General features: G+C 43.3%; 1 protein-coding gene across 1 annotated transcript; it reads left to right on the forward strand.

The window, feature by feature from the left end:
• The first annotated feature begins 2,769 nt into the window (after window positions 1-2,769).
• On the forward strand, window positions 2,770-19,195 carry rab14.S (RAB14, member RAS oncogene family S homeolog). Its single transcript, NM_001094511.1, is given in 9 exon segments — window positions 2,770-2,949; window positions 11,477-11,527; window positions 13,034-13,092; window positions 14,361-14,414; window positions 15,367-15,544; window positions 15,622-15,688; window positions 15,957-16,044; window positions 16,224-16,254; window positions 16,648-19,195. Coding segments are annotated over 7 exon segments (648 nt in total). The 5' UTR covers window positions 2,770-2,949; window positions 11,477-11,527; window positions 13,034-13,040; the 3' UTR covers window positions 16,826-19,195.
• The last annotated feature ends 3,795 nt before the right edge of the window (window positions 19,196-22,990 follow it).

Raw genomic sequence — 22,990 nt, forward strand, 5'->3', positions numbered from 1 at the left:
AGAAGTTACACAGTTACATATGGGACACTGATACACGGGGCATATAATGATGCAGGTGCTTCCAATTTGGCGTGACAATATCCCTTAAAAATGTAAATATTACTCACCAGTACCATCTAGTGGTTGAAAGGCTAATGACATAGTCGGTTTGGTGTTTGTCTGAATTTTTTTCCGTATTTTACTGAATACGGAAATCACAGACTTGGGGCACGTCTGAAATAATTCTTATTGCAGGCCACATATATGTATTATACTGGGAAGTGACCAGAGAAAGAGGCTCCTCAGTATCTAATGTATCAGTTTGTCGTTTATTACGAAAATAATTGCTGCAGCAGCACTCCGATCTTTGAGTGCAGAGAGGATTACAGCGTGCACCTAGGGTTGCCACCTGTCCGGTATTTTACCTTCCTGGTCGTTAAAAATGATGGTTGATCCCAATGTTATTACTAGGGAAAAAAGATAAATATATAGGAAGGCCGGTATTTTTTTCCAGAAAATGTGGCAACCCTACGTGCACCCGACGCTCCAAACAGCGGATCAGTGTGAGTGTGGCATTTTTTTTTTTACTTTTACAGTTTGTTGTTTATTATGTACACCACTGTGCAATACATTTGCACTTTATAAATAAACATAATAATAATACATTTTTGAGAGACAGACGCCAGTCAACGGCACCTCATTTTCACTTACATTAAAGGACCAGTAACATCAAAAAATTTGTTAGTACACAACGAAAAAAAAACACCAACACAAATTATACTTTAAAAAAGCAAAGTCTTTATTAAGAAATAACTTACAGAAACTCTGTGGGGCCTGAGCCTGTACAGCAGTGAGAGAGAGATCATGGACCCATAGGAACAATGGCACCGCAGATCCGCAGAAAGTTCATGCTGAAAGCGCCTCTGCACTACAGAAAGAACAAAATGTGGCAGCTAAAGGATCCAGCAGCAGAGAGCCAGGGAGGAGAAATCATGCTCCGCTCAATGGATAGTCGCCCTTTCGCCTTTTCTGTAGAAGACAGGAAGCAGAGTTTCTGTAAGTTATTTCTTAATAAAGACTTTGCTTTTTTGAAGTATAATTTGTGTTGGTGTTTTTTTTGTTGTGTACTAACGAATTTTGATGTTACTGGTCCTTTAAAATTAACAGCTCACTCCTGTGCTCCCTCTTATCTCAGAAATGACCATGGTTCCTCCTGGAAATAGAAAAAAGAAAACAACTTGTGACTATAGCTGTAATATATGTGTTGACTTGATAAGTTGTGATCTTTTTCTTTTGATCTAGCTGGCATAACAGGTATAACAGATGTCAGCACCAAGCACTTGCTTGCTCATAGGACCCTGTTACTCCATTCCTGAGAAAGCTGCAACTACTCAATTCCTGTTGTTGGACTTTCACCTGTTTTCCTGACCTTATATTGGGAACACTGCCTGCCCTTACCTGTTCCTGAACTTGTACCTCACTAACAGGCTGCCAGCCTCACCTATTGTGCCCTGTCTTGCCCTACCTTGCCAGCCTGCCACTGCCAGTCTTGCTAGTCCTTTCTGTTTCCCAGCACCATCTTCCTCTTCGTTTTCTCACATCCCAGTACTGAGCCCTGCAGCCTCGACAGCCATGAAGCCAGGACAGAATCTCTATTTACACAACACAATCTCTTTCATGACATGGGGTTGGTTGATGTCTTCATCAAACTTGTGTGCTAGCTGGATGGCAGCTGCTGGAGGTTCTGCAGCAGCTGAGGTGTATTTTTTACCACAGAATACTAATATGAGCAACAATTACAGAATGTCCTGACCTGACTGGAGTTTATAACAAGTAGCAAAAGGAGTGAGAGGGGATCACAAATTTTCCCTTGTAGGTGCACACCGTCAGCTGTGTTAAATTAGAAGGCTGTTCATATAATGTTCTCTGGATACTCTGTCCTGGCATCCACAAATCATGTAAATGTATCATAAAGGTTAGGAATCATACAGCAGGCAGAATAACGGCTAATAGGCTTTTATTTTGTTCCCACCTGACATGTAGGCTATTAGCAGTTATTCTGCCTGCTGTATGATTCCCAACCTTCATGATACATTTACACAAATTTTCCCTGACCTGGTTGGTCTTCAGCAAAGGCATAATGTCTGGGATCTCTTTCAAAGTAGGTTCTGCAGCAGCTAAAATTGTTTGTTCTCCAGAATATACCTAAATGACAGCAGTTCAAGCCCTTGGACTTGTTATGGTCTATTCTTAAATAAAACTCAAGGCCTTGTATCTGATGCAGAGGAGGTTCTGCTGCAGCAGCTGAGGTGACTCTTACCACACAATACAAGAGAAAAGGCAACTCCTTGGCCTTGTCACAATCTAAGGCCGGGACGATGGTCCTAAAGAGCTAAGGTGTAGTTTTACAACACGATTTACTTAGGAAAAGAGGCAATTGCAGAATTCCCCGACCTGGGCAACCCCTGGGATAAGGCACGAGACCTCAGTCCTAAGAGGTTCTGCAGCAGCTGATTTGTACTTTTACCACATAACAAAAAGCCCTGTGCCCTGACAAGATTTCAGCTAATGTGACGTTTCAGTTCAAGAAGGCGCGTTCTTGTTGATCCACTACGTCACCCGTTCTCCGGGGCATGTGACCCACCTCGTCCCATTATGTGTGAAATTAAACGAGCACAGTGCGCGCCCCCGCCTCGCCCCCACCCCTCCCAGCTCCAGGCCTGGCCCGTGACGGCTGTTCCGGGAAACCCTGTGCAAAAGCATCCGCCATCTTGGAGTGAGGGAAGAAACCCCGAGCAGCCAGGGGAACCGCACTGAGAAAGAAAGGGGGGAGCCAGAGAGCGGCTTCCGGAGGGTGACAGGGATACTCTGACACACACAAACACACAGAGAGCCGGCATCACGGAAGGGAGGGGCTGTCACACCGAACCCGCCCAGACTTCCTCACAGTCCGACGCCGCTCCCAGACAGGTAAACCTAGGGGGGAGAACCGGCCGGCAACCTTCCTCCGCCTTTGCTTCGCGGCTCGGCCCTTCCTTCTCTTTTTCTTTCTGACAAGCGCCCCCGCTGCTCCTTCCTCCATCTACTGCCCCTGTCACCCCAGCTTTTGTCTGCCCCTGTCACCCCCATCTCCCCAGCCTGTGTGTGATTGTTGCTGGCGTCACTTCAATGCCCTTGCCTGGCTATAATTGCCCCTACCATTATTATATTGCCATTATTATATTGCCCCAGCTTGCACTTTCACCCATCTGACTTAACTTGCACCCTGCCACCCCCTGGTCTTGTCAATAATTCTCCTTTAACTGCCCCCACTCTCTGCCTGCTCTTAATACCACTTCTATCTCTCTATTGCCCCCTCACTGCACCCTTCTGCCCCTTCCATCCTCCTCTGGCCCTGACATCCCCTCCCCCACTGTAGCCTTCTCTTGCCTTCACCCAGCTGCACCCCATCCATTGCACCCCTCTGCACCCCATCCATTCCTTCCCCTGTGCTCTGCCCTGATCTCACACTACTGCCCCTGTCTTGCCCATATTATTCTCTGTACCCCCCAACCCTGCACCCCGCTGACTCTGAGCACCTTGTTTCCCTCACCCCAGTATCCTTTGCAACCAGTCCATTCGCATTATCTCCCCCCCCCAGATTCCATTCATCCCTCTGCCCTCCCTGACCCACACACTGCCCAGTGCTGCAGTAGAGCTGTACCAGACCCTGCCTTCTTGCCATTGTGCCAGAGACTGGGGCAGGTGATGGTCCTCACACATAACACACACTCTCACATACACACACATAACACACACTCTCACATACACACACATAACACACACTCTCACATACACACACACATAACACACACTCTCACATACACACACATAACACACACTCACACACACTCTCACATACACACACATAACACACACTCTCACATACACACACATAACACACACTCACACACACGCTCACACATAACACACACGCTCACACATAACACACACGCTCACACATAACACACACGCTCACACATAACACACACTCTCTCACACATAACACACACTCTCTCACACATAACACACACTCTCTCACACATAACACACACTCTCTCACACATAACACACACTCTCTCACACATAACACACTCTCTCTCACACATAACACACTCTCTCACACATAACACACTCTCTCTCACACATAACACACTCTCTCTCACACATAACACACTCTCTCTCACACATAACACACTCTCTCTCACACATAACACACACTCTCTCACACATAACACTCACTCTCTCACACATAACACACACTCACACACATAACACACACTCACACACACGCTCACACATAACACACGCGCTCACACATAACACACGCGCTCACACATAACACACGCGCTCACACATAACACACGCGCTCACACATAACACACGCGCTCACACATAACACACGCGCTCACACATAACACACGCGCTCACACATAACACACGCGCTCACACATAACACACGCGCTCACACATAACACACGCGCTCACACATAACACACGCGCTCACACATAACACACGCGCTCACACATAACACACGCGCTCACACATAACACACGCGCTCACACATAACACACGCGCTCACACATAACACACACGCTCACACATAACACACACGCTCACACATAACACACACGCTCACACATAACACACACGCTCACACACATAACACACACGCTCACACACATAACACACACGCTCACACACATAACACACACGCTCTCACACATAACACACACGCTCTCACACATAACACACACGCTCTCACACATAACACACTCTCTCTCACACATAACACACACTCTCTCACACATAACACACACTGGCCCATTGCTGGCCCAGTTCTTGGGATACCTGCACTGCACATCTATTGTGTAAGCCAGGCCTTCTCTTCACATTCCACCCTCCCTCCCTTTCTCACAAATTGCACCCTCTGCTACATTTTCTCTCTCTCCCCCATTCTCTTGGGGGGGGGGGTGATTCAGTCTTACTCCCTCTTTGAATGCATGTTGTGCATTTTTCCCTTGTTTGGCCCCTGCTTAGTGCATGCAGTATGCTGCCCCTATTGTACAGGCTGCCGTGGGTGACCTGGCTTGTCAGTTTCCGGAAGAACCAGATCCCGTGACCCTTCTCTTGTTTATTCTCCCTGTCCTAGCCGGCTAGTGTCGGGCCTAGCAGGGCTTTATTTATCTGCACTGTGTTATTTTCCAGCTCATGCATTGTTCTGGCTCTCACATTAACCCTTCTTCTGCTCACAGCCTTAACCCTTTTAGCAGCCAGGGACATAAAGCCATTACATTTCCTAGAAAGGGAAGGTTCTTTGTTGTTATGCAAATGAATGTCGTGCTTTAGGAAATCTCTAGGGCCCCTCATCCTTAGGTCCACACGTTTGTGCCAGAAGCAGATTGTTTGTATCAATCATACTTCCTGTACATTACAATGTAACAATGTTAATGTTGGAGTGAAAAGTGATTGCTCTGAAGAGCTAACCTTACCCTCAAAGGTTGAAAACAGTTACTTCTGGTGGATGGCTTTTCATGAAAAATGTGCTTTATTAAGCCAAAACCCTTGAACAAACATCTAATAGTCATGGGTGCACTGTGTAAATCCATAGGTGGTCGGTGAAAGGAATCGGTAGTTCCCAGCTGGGTGGTGTCTGTCCCTGTATTGATGGTTCATGTGTTGCTTAGATTTGGTGGTGGAGAGCATCATGGTAGATCTGTTTTTTGCAGTAAATAAAAAGGGGACGTTTGCCTTTCAGTCACTGTTTTCAGCTCAGTTGTTTTAAACAATACCACGGAATGAACAACTTTATCGTTTCCTATTATTTAATATTTCCCAAGCTTTATTTTTAATGTTTCCATCCTTTCCTGTTTCTGTAATAAGTGTCCCTGACTTTATAAACTGTTAAAATGTGGCACATTAGTTTCAGGCCTGTACAGTGCATGCTCTTTTAGCTTTACTAAAGGCCAGTGTTACAACTGATACATTCGTACCTGGCATTCCTCTAATGTTGCAGAGAAATGTGGCAAATTGGGACAGATTAGGACACGTGTATCCTGGCAGAAAGCATTAGAGGGAGAAAAGGAAAGTTAAATTCCTTATTAAACGGATACATTGTAAACATTAATCTGTCATTATTTATGGAGTACAGTGTAAAAACAGGTAAACACAAAAAAGCACCTTAAAATTTCTTTGGGTCAAAGATTTGATCATGCTGCAGGCCTATGGAGACCTGTCACGACTGGACCAAATTATTGTGTCAATGGATTCCTCATCCATTGATGTGATCTGTCTGGTCCAATGGGTCTCTTTCAAGAGAGCCCAATACATGGACCAATAAAATTGTTGTGCCCTTTTACAGTATGCTATCCTACCTTTGTACAGACTATGGACACATAACATAAGTAATAAATGCAAAAGAAAGCACAACTGTAACTGAATTTATTTTGATACTTTTACAGAAATTGCTTATTTACATTATTTTCTTTTTAAAGGGGTGGTTCAACCTTCAATTTACCCTTCTTGCTATTCAGACCCTTTCTATTGATATTCCAGCCTCTTATTTAAATAAACACCTGGTTGCTAGGGGAATTTGGACCCTATCAACCAGATTGCAGAAATTGCAGGCTGGAGAGTGGCTGAATAAATGGCTCAAAAACCTCAAATAATACAGGGAAAAAAAGAAAACCAATTGCAAATTGTATCAGAATATCACTCTACATCACACTAAAGGCAAATTTAAAGATGAACGACCCCTTTAATGTCCTGCAGTTTCTATAAGTTTGATGGCACGTGAAGCATTGGAAAGCCCCCCCTGCCACCTCCCATGCACTTGTCTGGGAACACCAGTTGGCACCAGTACTGTATAATAGAAAATAAACGCTCATTAGAGCATCTTTAGGCCAAATAGAACCACTGTGGTCATGTGACCTGAATGGATTTTGGCACCCCATGTGCCATCAGCTGTTTTTTTTTGTTTTTGTTTTTTTTCTTGGTGGGAATCAAATACCAGAAATAGCTGTGGCCTGTGACGTGTCTGAGATTTCTACCCAGTCACGTGCAGACTGCTTTCTCCTGTATTTTATATGCCCAATATTGTAGTGGAAGGATGCCGTGTTTCTAAAAAGGTGTAATAAGCAGCCACATTTGAATTCGATGCTTTGCTCATGTGTTTAGTCCCTCTCGGCCCGGCATGCCAAATCCTCAGCCCGGGAATGTAGTTGGCAACCAGGACAGGACCGGTAATCTGTAGGTTCTGCTTATGGGGCCTCTGGACTTGTAGTTATTTATCCAAATACCAAAAATTTGAAGGGGTTGGTCCCCTTTGAGTTAACTGTTAGTATGATGTAGAGAGTGACATTCTGAGACAATTTGCAATTGGTTTTCATTTTTTATTATTTGTGGTTTTTGAGTTATTTGGCTTTTTATTCAGCAACTCTCCGGTTTGCAATTTCCTCTATCTGGTTGCTAAGGCCCAAATTACCCTAGCAACATGCACATATTTGAATAAGAGACTGAAATATGAATTGGAGAGGCCTGAATAGAAAGATGAGTAATAAAAAGTAACAATACATTTGTAGCCTTACAGAGCATTTGTTTTTTGGATGGGGTCAGTGACCCCTATTTGAAAGCTGGAAAGAGTTTGAAGAAGGCAGATAATTCAAAAACTATAAAAAATAAATAATGAAATCCAAATAAAAAGTTGCTTATAATTGGTGATTCTATAGCATACTAAAAGTTAACTTAAAGGTGAGCCATCCCTTTAAAAATGATTTCCCTTTTCTCTGTAATAATAAAACAGTAGCTTGTACTTGATCCCAGCTAAGATATAATTAATCCTTATTGGAAGCAAAGCCAGCCTATTGGGTTTATTTCATGTTTACAAGATTTTCTAGTAGACTTAGGATTTCTGAAGTCGGAGTTCACGGCTGCAATCTTCTGGGTCTTCGCTAATCTGAGAATGAGACTGGCGGCACAAGCACAGTTGGAGCAATTTCCCGGTTTGGGACAACTGCGCATGCGCTAAAATGTACGGAAATTGCCTAAGACCCGGAAGATGGCTGCCGTGAAGTCTAATCCCTGAATCTGCACCGAGGGGTAAGTAAAAAGTTAAGGGCATTTGCCCGGGGTAGCAGCTAGGATGGAGTGAGGAGGGAGGGTGTATGTGTTGTAGGGGGTTAGGTTTTTTTTTTTTTTTTTTAAATAAGGGGTTTGTTTCTTCTTTAAAGGGGTTGTTCACCTTTAAGTTAACTGTTAGGATGATGTAGAGAGGGATATTCTGAATTTGCGATTCATTTTCATTTTTTATTACTTTTGAGTTATTCAGCTTTTTATTCAGCAGCTTTTGCGGTTTGCAATTTCATCACTCTTGTTGCGAGGATCAAATTACCCTAGTAACCAGGGCATTTATTTGAATAAGAGACATGAATATGAACATAAGAGGTCTGAATAGAAAGATGAGTAATAAAAGTAGCAATGAAAATACATCTGTAGCCTTACAGAGCCCCCCCAGTTGAAAGCTGGAAAAAGTGAGAAGGCATTTAATTTAAAAATTATAACAAATAAATAATGAAGACCAATTGAAAAGTTGCTCTATAACATCTATAACTCTATAACATACTAAAAGTTAACGTAAAGGTGAACCTCCCCTTTAAGGGCCACTCGTTTGGACCTTTTATGCGTTGCCTAAAAAGTAATATCGCCTCTATTTGTATAAATATGGGATCCTAGTTGTATATAGAATATAGAATATACGATGACTTGTTTATTGGCCGTGTAATGTGCTTGCGCAATAGGTATTGTTGGAAGGGCCCGGCAGTTGCACCTGGAAAGGTAGGTGGAAAGAGTGGAGTAATAATGTGTGTGACAGTTTAAGGACAATATGCAGCACAGCATTACTATAGTGCTTCTATTACCATGGTCCGCAGGAAGAAATGCTGCCCCAACGCCCAATTATCATTCTAATTGTTATTATTACTTGGACGCCGGGTAATGCCCAGTAGCACAGCATGGGAGCAGATAACCACGGAATACCCACAATAGTGGTCGGGTTTTGGCCGTGCGGGCAACACAGCTGGGTACCCAACAAAGGTGCGGGCTTGATCCCTCCCCCCCCCCCTTGTGGCTCTTCCATTCTTCGAAACGGAGTAACGTCCCTTCTGGTCAAATTTGACATCCCTTCCGGTTTTGCGTGTCCCCCGGGTTGGAAGGTTAGCTGGCCTGTTGCGGGCCGGAAGGTTAGCTGGCCTGTTGCGGGTCATATTGTGGGTTTGGGTTGCGGGTACGGGTCGGGTTTCGAAAAATGGACCAGTGCAGGACTCTAGCGCAGCACACTGATTGCTGGATATATCTGCCTGCCATCTGTTAAAGGAGAAGGAAAGTTATCCTGCACTTGGGGGTGGTAAATGTTAGGCACCCCCAAGTGATTGTATTGACTTACCTGAAACCCTGGGCCAGTGCTCCTATCAGCAGAAAACTGCACAGGCCCAGGGTTATACTAGTGAGCACCACGGAGCGATCCTCTTCAATCTTCTGCTTTCTTTGTGCGGCTGCGCAGTCGAACTAAAAGCCTGAACTTTAACTAAAAAGTCGGCTATTTAGTTCAACTGCGCATGCTTTTCCCCAGGGAAATTTGAAGCTCACTGGTATAACCGTAGGCCGGTGCAGTTTTCTGCAGCTAGTCAGTGACAGAAGCAAAGCAGGAAGTAATGTTCTGGCTATTATGTTACACATTCAGTCACTCCAGCCTTGATGCATTACATTTTTGGCTAACTATATTAAAATCATTTTTTATTTTGCACAGACTATCTATTATCCTAATTTTTATTTTTATACTGAACAATTTTTTAAGTGTGCACGCTTACAGTAAGTAATCCCTTGCATTTTATGGTAATAGAAGTCTACAACATATGGTCTATCCTGTGGGACGCTTTGCCTTCCCAAGTATATTATTTTTTAGTTCTAATGTTGGTGTGTATTCTCCATCTCAGGACATTTTGCCTGGTCATGTGCTTTCAGAAAGAGCCAGTGTTGCACTATGGAACTGCTTTCTGACAGGCTATTGTTTCTCCTACTCCATGTAACTGAAAGAGTCGCAGTGGGACATGGATTTTTACTATTGAGTGCTGTATTTAAATCTACCAGGGAGCTCTTATCTGGTTACCTTCCCATTGTTCTGCTGATGGGCTGCTTGGTGGGGGAAAGGGAGAGGGTGATATCACTCCAACTTGCAGTTTAGCAGTAAAGAGTGACTGAAGTTTATCAGAGCACAAGTCACATGACTGGGGGCACCTGGGAAACTGACTATGTCTAGCCCCATGTCAGATTTCAAAATTAAATAGAAAAAAATCAGTTTGCTCTTTGGAAAAACTGATTTTAGTGCAGAAGTCTGCTAGAGCAGCACTATTAACTGCTGTATTTTGAAAAAACATGTTTTCCCATGATTGTATCCCTTTTAATTGTGTTTCTGATGGAAATGAGGGGATTGCTACTTAGCCCCCCACCACTCTATTTTATCTGTTCTTATCTGAACAATTTTATTATTGTTCTGTATTGCAATTTCCAGCGCAGTTACGTGTTGCTAGGTCTAATGGCCTCCCATAATACCAGCTCAATGTTTGCACCCCGTCTGCCGTGGCACACAGGTTCTAAAGATGTGGGCTAGAAGCAAGGGATTGGATTGGAGTTGTGGAGATGCTTATTAAGATATTGAAGGGGGTGGTTCACTTTTAGTATGTTGTAGAATGGACAGTTCTAAGCATCTTTTCAACTGGTCTTTATTTGTTTTAGTTTTTTAATTATTTGCCTTCCTTCTGAGTCTTTCCAACTGTCGAATAGGAGTCACTGACCCCATCTAAAAAAACAAACTCTCTGTAAGGCTACAAATGTATTGTTATTGCTATTTTTTTTTTTACTCCTTTCTATTCATGTCCCCTCTTAATTCTATTGCAGTCTCTTATTCAAATCTATGGTTGCTAGGATAATTTGGACCCTAGCAACCAGATGGCTGAAACTGCAAACTGGAGAGCTGCTGTATAAGAAAGCTAAATAACTCAAAAACCACAAATAATAAAAAATTAAAACCAATCGCAAATTGTCTCAGGCTATCCCTCTCTACATCATACTAAAAGTTAATTTAAAGGTGAACAACCCTTTTAAGACTGTATTTTTATTTTTTGGGCTGGTACGGGGTATTAATTCAGTGATTAGCCTTTCCAATTTTGAAAAACATATACCACTGCCCTTAAACTACTGTATCTTTAAGGCTGTTACGGGGTAATGGATGTGTCTAGTAACCCATAGCAACCAGTAAGCCAATTGAATTTATAGGTTAGCAGGTGGGGGTTACAAAACCACTGTTATGGGTGTCTAGACCTAGATCTTTTATTAAGTTGCCCTGAAATTAATAAATATATTTTTCTTATGTATTTTTAAAACGTGCCTGTTTTTGTCTTACAGCATCTCATTTGGCATTTGTGAATATTAATCCAGTTCCACGTCCCTTACAAGGTAAGACTTGCTTCTCCCCATGGGAGCCTAGAGATGTGCCTGGAAGTCGTGCCATAAGGACCCTCAGAGGCACGTGTAAGAGGTCACTGAACTATAGGATCTCCCTATGTCCGTGTAGAAGCGGTCAGCAGAAAGTACTGTCGGGGCAATAGCCTTGTAATAAAGAGGTAATGGGGTAGTTGGTTTCCTTCCTAGAGCTCTTGGAGGTTTAGGGTGAGTAATCCTAGTCATATATAAAATAATGATGATCCCAAATACTCTCCATGTGTGACCTGCTGCATGTAACTGCCTAGTAGATTCTGCCCCCTTGCCATAGACGTAGAAATTACCCTGCAGGGTATTCTGTGTGCTCACATTGTTCAGGCCCATAAATATAATAACCCCACCATATACTTGGCTGTAGTTGCTTGATTATAAGGGAACGTTTTATACTGTGTATGAAACCTTCATTGCTTGCTCTGCAGTCCGATAAAACCGCATTTCATCATGTGTATGCATATAATAAACTGCCAACTCTTTTTTTTTCCTGATCCATTCCCTGCCCTCTGATTTATATAGCTTATCTAACTTGTGTTTCTAGCAAGGAGTGGTTCATCTTTAAGTCAACTTCTGACCAATTCTAATTAACTTTTCAATTGGTCTTCATTATTTTTTTTTAAAATTATTTGCCTTTTTTCTTCTGACTCTTCCCAGCTTTCAAATGGGGGTCACTGACCCCATCTAAAAACAAATGCTCTGTAAGGCAATAAATGTATTGTTATTGCCACTTTTAATTTCTCATCTTTATATTCAGGTCCTCTCCTATTCATATTCCAGTCTTTTATTGAAACCAATGCATGGTTGCTAGGGTAATTTGGACCCTAAAGGCTGAAACTGGAGGGCTGCTGAAAAAAAAACAACTCAAAAACAACAAATAATAAAAAAATTAAAACCAATTTTCAAATTGTGTCAGAATATCGCTCTCTACATTATACTAAAAGTTATGGACATAGGGGACACACAAACCAAAGGAGGGTGACCACTTGCCAGCACCCCACTGGTGACTGTAATCACATAGCGCTGGTTTGGGGTACTACTGCTCTTTCTTTCTAACATTGGACAACAAAGTAAATACATGAAGACAACTGCAGAGATGCACAAGAATAGGTTTGTATATATGTGACGTAGCGGTGCGCATCTTCTGCTCACTGACAAATGTGACAGTTGCATTGCACATCTTCTGAACACTGACAAACGTGTCAGTTGCAGGCTAATGCCTCATGGTTATCGGCAAAGAAAGCCGGTTTTCCTAATTCAGCGAGGAATGCAGCAGGGGTGGCACTGAGATATGTGTCATCCTTGCTAACAGGGGGGGCGATAGCTGCAACCGAAGTGGTAGAGGTGAGGTAGACCCCCCCCCCCCCTGTTTTAATCTGTAGAAACTATATTTTCTATGCCTTTCCTTACATTTTTTTGGGAAACAATCAGGTTTTTGTAGAAATTAATGTTTTGTTTTCTCCCTTACAGTGCCACCATGGCAACCGCACCTTACAATTACTCTTACATCTTTAAATACATCATCATCGGTAAGTCAACTATTTTCACTTGTCCTTATTTGTCTTTTCTGCAGGCAGTGCTGTCGGGTTTTCTGACCGAAGCCAATTAGACATTGGCTCATATACTTGCATATGTTGATGCTCCAGGGACAAGCCGCAGTGTCCGACAACACAAACAGATTCTGCCAGGGACCAAAAAGACAACTGCAGCGTGAGCTGTCGGTGACTTTTCTCCCTGGCCATTTATTTACATGTCTGGTAGAAAATTGTCAGTTAGTGGGTTTTCTGGAGTGCTTCAGAACTCCCAGGATGCCCCTTAAAGGGTCAGTATACTTCACATTTGTCTGAAGCAAGTAGTAGCGCACATAGTGGTCCAGGGAAATGCTTGTCTCCACTTGTGTTGCCTGTCATTGACTTGTTGCAGAATCCTGAACACGCATGGCAGGTAGCACGGGTGGAAACAGGAAAAAAGTGTGTGCCAAGTGTAAATTTATTTCCTTTCGTTTCAACTTTCACTGACTTATTTATCCCCTCCTCAGGCCTGCTATTGTATTCTAAAAAAACATCCCATTGTAAGAATCCAAAATGTTTGATGGGTTGGCAGTTCAGTGGTATGGCATGACATTACTGGTACAAAGAGACAATCACACGTTAAATAGTAGTAGTTTTCTGGTGGCATCTGTAGAAACGGTTGGAACAACCCCCTAAGTTTGCCAATAGCCTGTATAGAGATACCATAAAACAATGGCAGCATAGGTATTCCCCTATACTAAGCACAATTCAGCAGGAACAGCCCCTAAGTTTGCTCATAGACTGTACAGAGATCCCATAAAACTATGGCAGCATAGGTATTCCCCTGTACTAAGCACAATTCTGCAGGAACAGCCTCCTAACTAATCACATAATCTGTCTTCTTTTGCTGCACTAAGCAATATTATGCAGCACAAAATGAGTGATCCAGTTGAAAGGCTGCCACTGACCTTCAGAACAACGAACCTCTACCAGTTGAATTGTAGAAAGAGCTAATGTATGTCAGACCCCTAGGGAGCCGGGTCGTTCGAGTCCAAGCTAATTGGATACAGGCATAGCTGAATCGGCTGTACGTGAGCAGATGTCGAGAGCTTAGGTGCTGCCATCTGGCCGGTGCAAACATACCAAGCATGTGTCAGCCTCAGGGCCAAGCAGAAAGCCTGGAGTCACATGGTCATGCAAAATCCCAAACCAAATTCAGGATTTTGTAAATTGACATTGTGGAACCAGAATTGTGATTATGCGTTAATATCTTGCTCTTTCTGCAGGTGACATGGGAGTAGGAAAGTCCTGCCTGCTGCACCAGTTTACAGAAAAGAAATGTAAGTCTCATATCCTAGCCCTGTGCCAGTGGAGCTTACAATCTAAGGTCCCTGCTACAGTCACACACACACTATCAGGAGCCATGTGACCTGCCTGTGTCATTTTGGGGTGTGAGAGGAAACCAGAGTACGCGGAGGAAACTCACACACAGTTGCTATAATATTAACCCACTCACTTCCTGCCCTTGTGGCTTATACTGTGTATACAGTACATGAGAATGGAGGTTGCTGTACCCCCACCCAAGGCTTTGGTATAATGCAGCTCCCTCCAGGTGCTGTCATAGGCACCTCTCCCTCACAATATCCTGCAGCCAGGATTTAAAACCCATCAATTATGCATGAGCTGCTCGACTCCCCCAGCACCTGCCATTTTTTTTAGTTAATTATTAATGTTTATAGTGATTTTTGCTGCTGTTTATTTCCCACTTTGGAAGTGTGTTAATTTTGCTTGTCCAGCTCTCCGTAGCAATTACTTTGTAATTGCAACAGTTGTCTGTCCAGTTCTATGCTCTGCACTGCTGGTTCCGACTTTTGAAACAATGCCGATTAACAGACCTGTGAGGCACAAAATGATCTGTTAATGTGCAAAGGCACTAATGGGGCGGCCAAGTGGAAAATGTAAAGTAAATATGTATAAAGGGGAAGCCGGCACAGCAGGAAGTGCTTAACACTGTTAATAAGGGCAGAGGGATTGTGGGTAAGTGCATGGTGGGTAGGTGCACGTTGCTCATTAGGCTGGAGATAGCTAGTGACTGGGGGAACACGAGAGGCGATTGATCGATTTTGTTTACATGCAACCCAACATTCTTTAGAGGGTTCATAGATGCTTGTAGGGTTGGCGATTATTCTAAACAGTAAACTAACCCTAAAATGGAAATGACAATTCCTGGGCATATACTGTACTTCGTACTTCCACAACTGTACAACACTCACAATCTCTGTACTTTGACAGTTATGGCAGACTGCCCTCATACAATTGGCGTTGAATTTGGCACCCGAATCATCGAAGTTAGCGGCCAGAAAATCAAACTGCAGATCTGGGACACAGCAGGGCAGGAAAGGTTTCGGGCCGTCACAAGGAGCTATTACAGAGGTGCTGCCGGAGCACTTATGGTCTATGACATAACTAGGTAAGTAGCATCCTACCTACACACGGCTACTGGCTGGGCACTTGTTGTTAATGAGGCCATTCCATTGTATGTTGCAGGAGAAGCACATACAACCATTTAAGCAGTTGGCTGACCGATGCACGGAACCTCACCAACCCAAATACTGTAAGTCGTACATTCCACCTGAAATCTTCTCACTTGCTACTGTAAACCCACTTTAACTCTGTGTGTTTAGTTTCAAAATATTTCTTAGAAAAAGCACAAAGGTTAGTGTGAGCGGGGATAGAAGCTGAAAAAGCTGCAATTTGTACCTCGAAGGGGGTCTAAACCCCAAATAAGGGTTAATAAGAGGAAGCAACACAAATGGTTAAGTGCCCTCGAGGCTACCCTCTGGCCATAATTCTAATAAGGGAATTTCCTTTCTCGTTTCCAGGTTATCATCCTTATAGGAAACAAAGCCGATCTTGAAGCTCAGAGGGATGTGACCTACGAGGAAGCGAAGCAGTTTGCTGAAGAGAATGGTGAGTACTTACCTGATTGCAGTAGGGCAGGAATCTGACCCACCACATCCTAGGACTCTGTATATGGCTAAGGCTGTAGAAGTTCTATAAATGTCCCCTTTTAAATGCATGGGTAACTAGACTGGTACTGCTTTTATTTATCGATGCAGTACAGCCTTTTTGTTCTCTGTTTCCCATAGGTCTTCTGTTCCTTGAAGCAAGTGCAAAAACGTAAGTACACATTTTGCTTTTATCATTTTTAGGTGACTTGGGGTAATAGTTTATTCAAAGTGAAAGCAAACCTAAAGATGTGGCCGAATATCAAATTAAAACCGAATATGAATCTGCATGTGAGCAAATTCACTTCAGCTTAACAAAAATCTGAACTGAATCTGGGAGATGGTGCATTCCAACATCATACTCCCGCGTGTAACATCCAATAAATAGGACTTGATTGGGACTATGGAAACATGCCTATAGTTTATATTGCTTGTTCTAAAATGTACAGAACATGGAAACTGAATGGACTTTTGGCCATATTTGCTCCAAGATGCACGTAGTGTGACATCAACAAACCCACTGCCATTGCTGCCTACTGAGTCTCTTGGCTCTCTTATTTTCTAGAGGTGAGAATGTAGAAGATGCATTCCTGGAGGCAGCCAAAAAGATCTACCAAAACATCCAAGATGGAAGCCTAGATCTGAACGCCGCCGAATCCGGCGTCCAACACAAACCGTCAGCTCCCCAGGGCGGCCGACTAACCAGTGAGCCCCAACCCCAGAGAGAAGGCTGCGGCTGTTAGTGATGTCCCCCGGCGACGGCTCGTTTCTTGACCTTTCCCATTCTGTCTGTCCGAAGCAGTATTTTCTACTGCCCCCATTATCTTCTGTACATTCTATTGGTTTAAATTAAAGGTGGGGGGAGGGGCTCTGCTAAGACGACAGTTTAACAAGATACTAAACTTCTAAATAACTATAGATGTATTCAGGTTAATCTGAGGCAAGTCAAGTAATAAACACACACACAGAGAAAAAAACCTTTCCTGCATGGTAAAATCTAGAACTATTTTTCTTTTCTTAATCGTATTTGTGATGTTCCATGATTTTAACATAGCACTGATGCTGGACTTACCTGATTTGTCACCAGGCCGTCTTACAGCTCCACCTCTCTTGTAAGTAAGTCGTCATGCTCTGTCTCAGTCGCTCCCCTAGGTTTATTTGCTGTGAATAAGTTGGGTGGGCAGTGGAATTCTGTAAATGTGGCTATGCACAAGGTTTCTCCCACTGACCTCGCCCGGAATTGTCTCCATGCAATTCCCGTTGTTATCAGTAGGGGGCACCACTAAAGGTGCCATCAGCCTTGCTATTCAACAGGAGGGTGGGGATACAACAACGTCTTAATCTTTCATAGTATATATATATATATTTTTTTCTTTTTCTTTTGGGCTTTATCCTGTGTTTTTATCTTGGGACTTTAACACGTACATATGTAAAGAAGGAGCAGCACTAACACTGACGTACATCCTGTGTATATGATTTTAACAAAGCCAATAAAACAGATACTGGCATTAGTATATAAAGAGAAATCACTTTGTACAGTATGTAAGCCTCCCTTTTAGCTAGAACTTACTGTCTCTTTAAGAAGTGTGTCCATCGTTTGCACTCGTGATAGTTTAGAGATCGGGGGGGGGGAAGCAGTTTGCTAAAGAGCTTCCTGCCTTACGTTGTACAGAAGTAAAAGGCTGAGTTTGACTTTTGCACTTTTGTTTTCCTGTTTCTTTTAATCTGTTTGGAGTCAGAGGCTGCTGCTTTTTAGGGGGTTTGAAGGACAAGTAAAGCCTCAGTCACTGGGATGTTCCAGTTTAAATGGGCACCGCTACCCAGTTCTTCTGCTTAACTCCTACCCTGGGCCAGGACAGTTTTGATGCTTTCCACAGCCTCTTTCCAGTTGGAAAATTCCAAGTCTGACTAAGGAAGATGGGACACCAGGAAGGCTGGGGAAAGATGGTGGAGACCGGCCCTTTAAGAAGGATACTCTGTGCGGTGCTTTCATACTGATTGGGCCTTAGTCATCTTTCCCAGGGTATCTGCTGTGCTTTAGTCATAATTGGCTCTTGCACCAACTCCAAGGGGACACTTGGGCAGCTGGAGAAAGATGGAAGAGGCCTGCTCTGTAAGACACAACCCAGAGCCAGTGCTTGAAGCTGGGGATTCTCAAGGACACCTGGGAAAATTTGGGTAAGTGCCAGGCTAAGAGCTAATTGAGCTGGTGCTCCTGGTGTAGGATCTTTCCCAACCTCCTATGTATCCTCTGTGCCTTGGTCAGACTGGTGACAGATGATACCTTGGTGGCTGGTGAGAGATGGTAGAGGCCTGTTCTGTAAAGAAGCTGGTGGGTCTGTGCCAGGGTAAGAGATAAGGCCTAACAAGTTGCCACTTCCCCAGTGACTGAGGCTCTCCTGCTCCGTTCACTTTCATTGTGCATTTTTAACACTACAAATGAGCAGGTTTTTAAAGCGCAGCATCCAATGTTTTAGATCACTGGCCATCCCCTTCCTTTGCTATGGAATAGTCCACCAGCTGTGTTATTACATTATTGGTTTCATCCACTTTTTATAATTTGATGCGCCAAGCCTATGGGAAGATGACTCGGGCAATTAGGGACACTTAAAGCCGCCCCCCCCCCCCCCCCCTTGTACATGGATAGGAATAGTCTGAATTAGAATGTCTCATACCGCCTCTGTCTGGGCAGAGATGGAAAAGGCTGCAACGTCTGTGATTAAAAGCCAAGAGATTACTGACCGGTATATTGGACCCCAAATGGTAAAACTGGAAGGAAACCACTGGTGCTGGTTATTCTGTGCAGTCTCATGCGATTGGCTGGTTCCATCTATTCACTATTAGCTTGTTTAGAACATTGGGGTTCATGCATTTCGCCATCTGATAAAATCATGATCGGTTTGTCCAGGGACCACAGCTCATCTCCCCCCCCCTCTTGTCCTGATGACTTTATTTTTCAATCCTTCCCATCCCCCCAGTACCTTCAGTTACAGTCAGCCACCTGTTTATATCTGTGACTAAAGGGATTTGTTTTGGACTGCTGTACTTTCCCTTGATGTAACTTAATGCTATTAATCAAAATATTTGTAAATAAAGTACCTGTATCTAGATAATTTCTAAATGGTTTTCATTATTCATCATTTGCTGGGTTGGGGGGGATGGGAAAAGGGTAACCACCCATTAGATTATGTGAATTTGATTTATGTTTATGGGCCTTCATCTTTGGAGATTTGGTTGTGGAACAGCAGAGGAAGCTCCAAGCTCTATCATGTGGTTAACGGGTTAGTTACCCTTTAACTTTGGGGGCAAGGAAACCTTTGACCATTTCTCAAGTTTGGTCTTCAGAGGAAAATAATCGGCGTCTTACAAAAACCATTTATATGAAAGTAGAAAATATACATCTGTATGATACAAAGGCTGATGGGTGGGGAACCATAATGCAATATAGAAATGTATAAAAATAAATAAACTGCAGCAGTGCAGGGTCAGACTTTCCGGTGCTTCAGGGAAATTGATACAATGTACTGTGGGGACAGCTTCTGTGGTTGGTGCCTGTCCCTGCAACAAACTGTAAAATATAAGCTCCGCCCTATTCAAGTTCTCATGGTCCTGGGTCCAATACAAGTGATTCACTTCCCCTTTACTAACCCCAACCTGCTAAGTTGGGGGTTTTGTATATTACCCATTCCCTACTTTAGTTTGCATTCCTTAATTTATTCATTTTACTAATGTGCAGACACTGCTCAAACACCAATGGGCGTTCCGGTTCCCAAGAATACTGAATGCAAGTTCATATTGCCCTGTTTGGCCCATGGCTGCTGGGGAAGGTGCTCAAACATTCACATTACCTGTTTATTTCAAGGCAAAATGCAGTGTGTGTAGAGGGAGCTGAAGTGCCAGTTCCTCCTGCTGTGTCTGTAATGTGGATTCCCTGGAAAACATAACGGGACCATCGGTATAGACAAGAAAATAGTTACATGTAGATTGACTCAAGCCCGCTTTGGAGGTCCAATATTTGGGTCAGGCCCTTCTTAACTCATAAAGATATAGAAACATTGGGGTAACATTCACCCTGCTATAGTTCCAGGGCACAAATAAGCACTCACCCCAAATCTCCCCCTAATTGGCCTTCAGATGGGGCCCACTTAGCTCATAAGGTTACAGATATATAGAAACATTGGGGAAACAGTCACCCTGCTATAGTTCCAGGGGTACCCAGGGCACAAATAAGCACTCACCCCAAATCTCCCCCTAACTGGCCTTCAGGCTGAGCCCCCTTAGCTCATAAGGTTACAGATATATAGAAAAATTGGGGTAACAGTCACCCTGCTATAGTTCCAGGGGTAGTTCCATTTTGGACTCACCGGAGAAGCCTTTTCTCGTAGGCCCGAAATGTCAGTGCAGATGTTAGGGTTTTTCTCATCCTTCACCACTGGAGGCTGGACAGAAGATTGTTGTTTCCTGGTCCCTCCTCAGTTCCAGCGAGTCCAAAATCCCCTTTTCTCTAGTGGCCCTCCTGTCAGTGCAGATGTTAGGGGACATCCAAAAGCTGTCCCTCTATCAGGGTGGGTATGACCCTAGCATGTGTAGCATAATGTGCATGCTCAGCTTGAAGAACTTTCAGGCTCAACGCAGCCAGTTGTGAAGTGAAAACATTTAATTGTAAAACTTCATGAAAGCATTTGGTGAGGCCCAGGTGGCCGCTCTAAATATCTGTTCAGCTGTTGCTAAATTCTGGAGTGCCCAAGATGTGCTCTATGCCCTTGTAGAGTGGGCCTTTACTGAAATGGTCTGTGCTTTTGTTGTTAATCATGTGATATATTAATAGTCTTTACAAACCAGCTGGCAATCGTTCTTTTCTATACGGCTCTCCCTTTATATGTAACAGCGTATGACAAAAACAAATTGTCGGAGCATCGGTATGATGCTGATCTTTTTAGACCCTCGGGGCCCTTACCACGTCTAGTGTGTGTAGGAGTTTCTCACGCTCGTGTGTTGGGTTTGGTCAAAAGGATGGTAGTATAATGTCCTGATTGAGATGGAATTCGGACACTACCTTGGGAAAGAAGCCTGGGCCAATCCTAAGGACTGCCTTGTCCGTGTGTAAGGAAGTCCATGGTTCCTTGCAGGAAAGGGCAGCAAGTTCCGACACCTGCTTTGCATATGTGACAGCCACTTGAGGTCACACAATGCCAGTGGTTCAAAAGGAGGTTTCTGCAAAGCAGTCAGCAGCAACGGTAGATCCCCGGTTGCTTCAGCGGAGGGCGTATTCTGGCTACACCCCTAAAAAATTGTTGGATCTCTGCTTTGCCTGCCTAACGTGTGTGAGTTAGAGCTGCTAGGGCTGACACTTGTGTCTTAAGAGTGCGGAGCGCTAATCCTTTCCGGAATCCTTCTGTGAGGAACTCAATCACTACATATGAGGATTCACCCTCCCAGTGGAGACCGAGTTGTTGACACCTTGTAGTGTCAACTGTGGATTGCTTGCGTAATAGAATGTTTATGGCATCCTGTGAGAACCCCTGCTGGGCCCACCATGTGGTCTCAAGAGCCATGCCATTAAACGAAGGAGAGGTAAGTTGAGGTGCTTGATGGGTCCCTGGGTGAGCAGGTTGAGTCGCAGGGGCAATCGCCAGGGCCTGGATGCGGATAGTTGGACTAAATGTGTGTACCATACCCGGGGCCAGTTGGGCCCTATGAGATTTATGGTGGTACTGCTCTGCTTTATCTTCCTGATTATTCCGGGCAGAATGGCCAGGGGTGGGAATGCGTACATCATCCTGAAGTCCCAGTGGGTGACTAAGGCGTCTACACATTGCTGGTAAAGCATTGATGGTTCTGCCCCCTGAAAAAATGTAGCAGAAGTCAGCTGATTAACAGTGCTGGAGGATGACCATTTTAAATTTTGCTGGTGGCAGGGGAAGATAAGCAGCTATTTAAACATACTCAGTGATTGGACATTTAATTGAAGTCATTAAAATGCAACCATATTTTGTGTAAATTAGCAGAGCCCTTGTATAGCAGAGAGAATTGTATTGTATAAGGTTAGTGGTGCGTGCATGGTCAGCTTTATGCCTGATTTTGTTGCAGAACAAGTTGAGATCTCTGAGCCTTGTCTGCTTTTCCAGCTTTCCCAATCTTCTCTATAAGATTATGACTCGGGTTTAAAAATTCAATTCTCTCACATTTTCCAAGGTTCTCAATGAACTGCAAAGGCACAAAAAAGATTCCATTAGAAAGGGTAAAACTAAGGAAACATACAGAACACAACCTATAACACATGAGTCCATTCTGAAATATTACTGCAGCATGAAAAAAATTAAATGGAGTCTTTGAACAAACCTTGAATTTTTTTCCCCCTTCTCTTGCAACGGAAAGATTCAGGGAGGTGACGTATGCCAAGTTTTCATTGTTTGGTCAGCTTCTGGATAAGAGATTCCGTGATATAGCGGACCCCCGCCTCACTGCCTATAACAGAACCAAAATATTAAGGCAAAATGCTTTCCATATAGCATGAGTATAGGATATACAAAAGGGGGTGAATATATATATATATATATATATATATATATATATATATATATATATATATATATATATATATATATATATATATTACACAAAAGCCATGAATATCTTGTAAATTATATCCTTATAAACGTGACTAGTGATGTCATCCATTATAAATGGCAAGTAATGATGTAATTATTGTCACATGACTCACTAAAACTTGTGTATTATAATAAAGTACTCCTTGTTGGAAAATATAAGGATATTAGAAGTAATCTCGGAGTTCCATGACCTGAATAAAAGGACACGGCCTTCGGCCTCGTATTTTTATATGGTCATGGAACTCCTTGGTGACTTCTAATATCCTTATATTTTACAAAAGGGGGTACTTTATTCAC

Source organism: Xenopus laevis, chromosome 8S (genome assembly GCF_017654675.1).
Source record: "Xenopus laevis strain J_2021 chromosome 8S, Xenopus_laevis_v10.1, whole genome shotgun sequence".
Lineage (NCBI taxonomy): Eukaryota > Metazoa > Chordata > Amphibia > Anura > Pipidae > Xenopus > Xenopus laevis.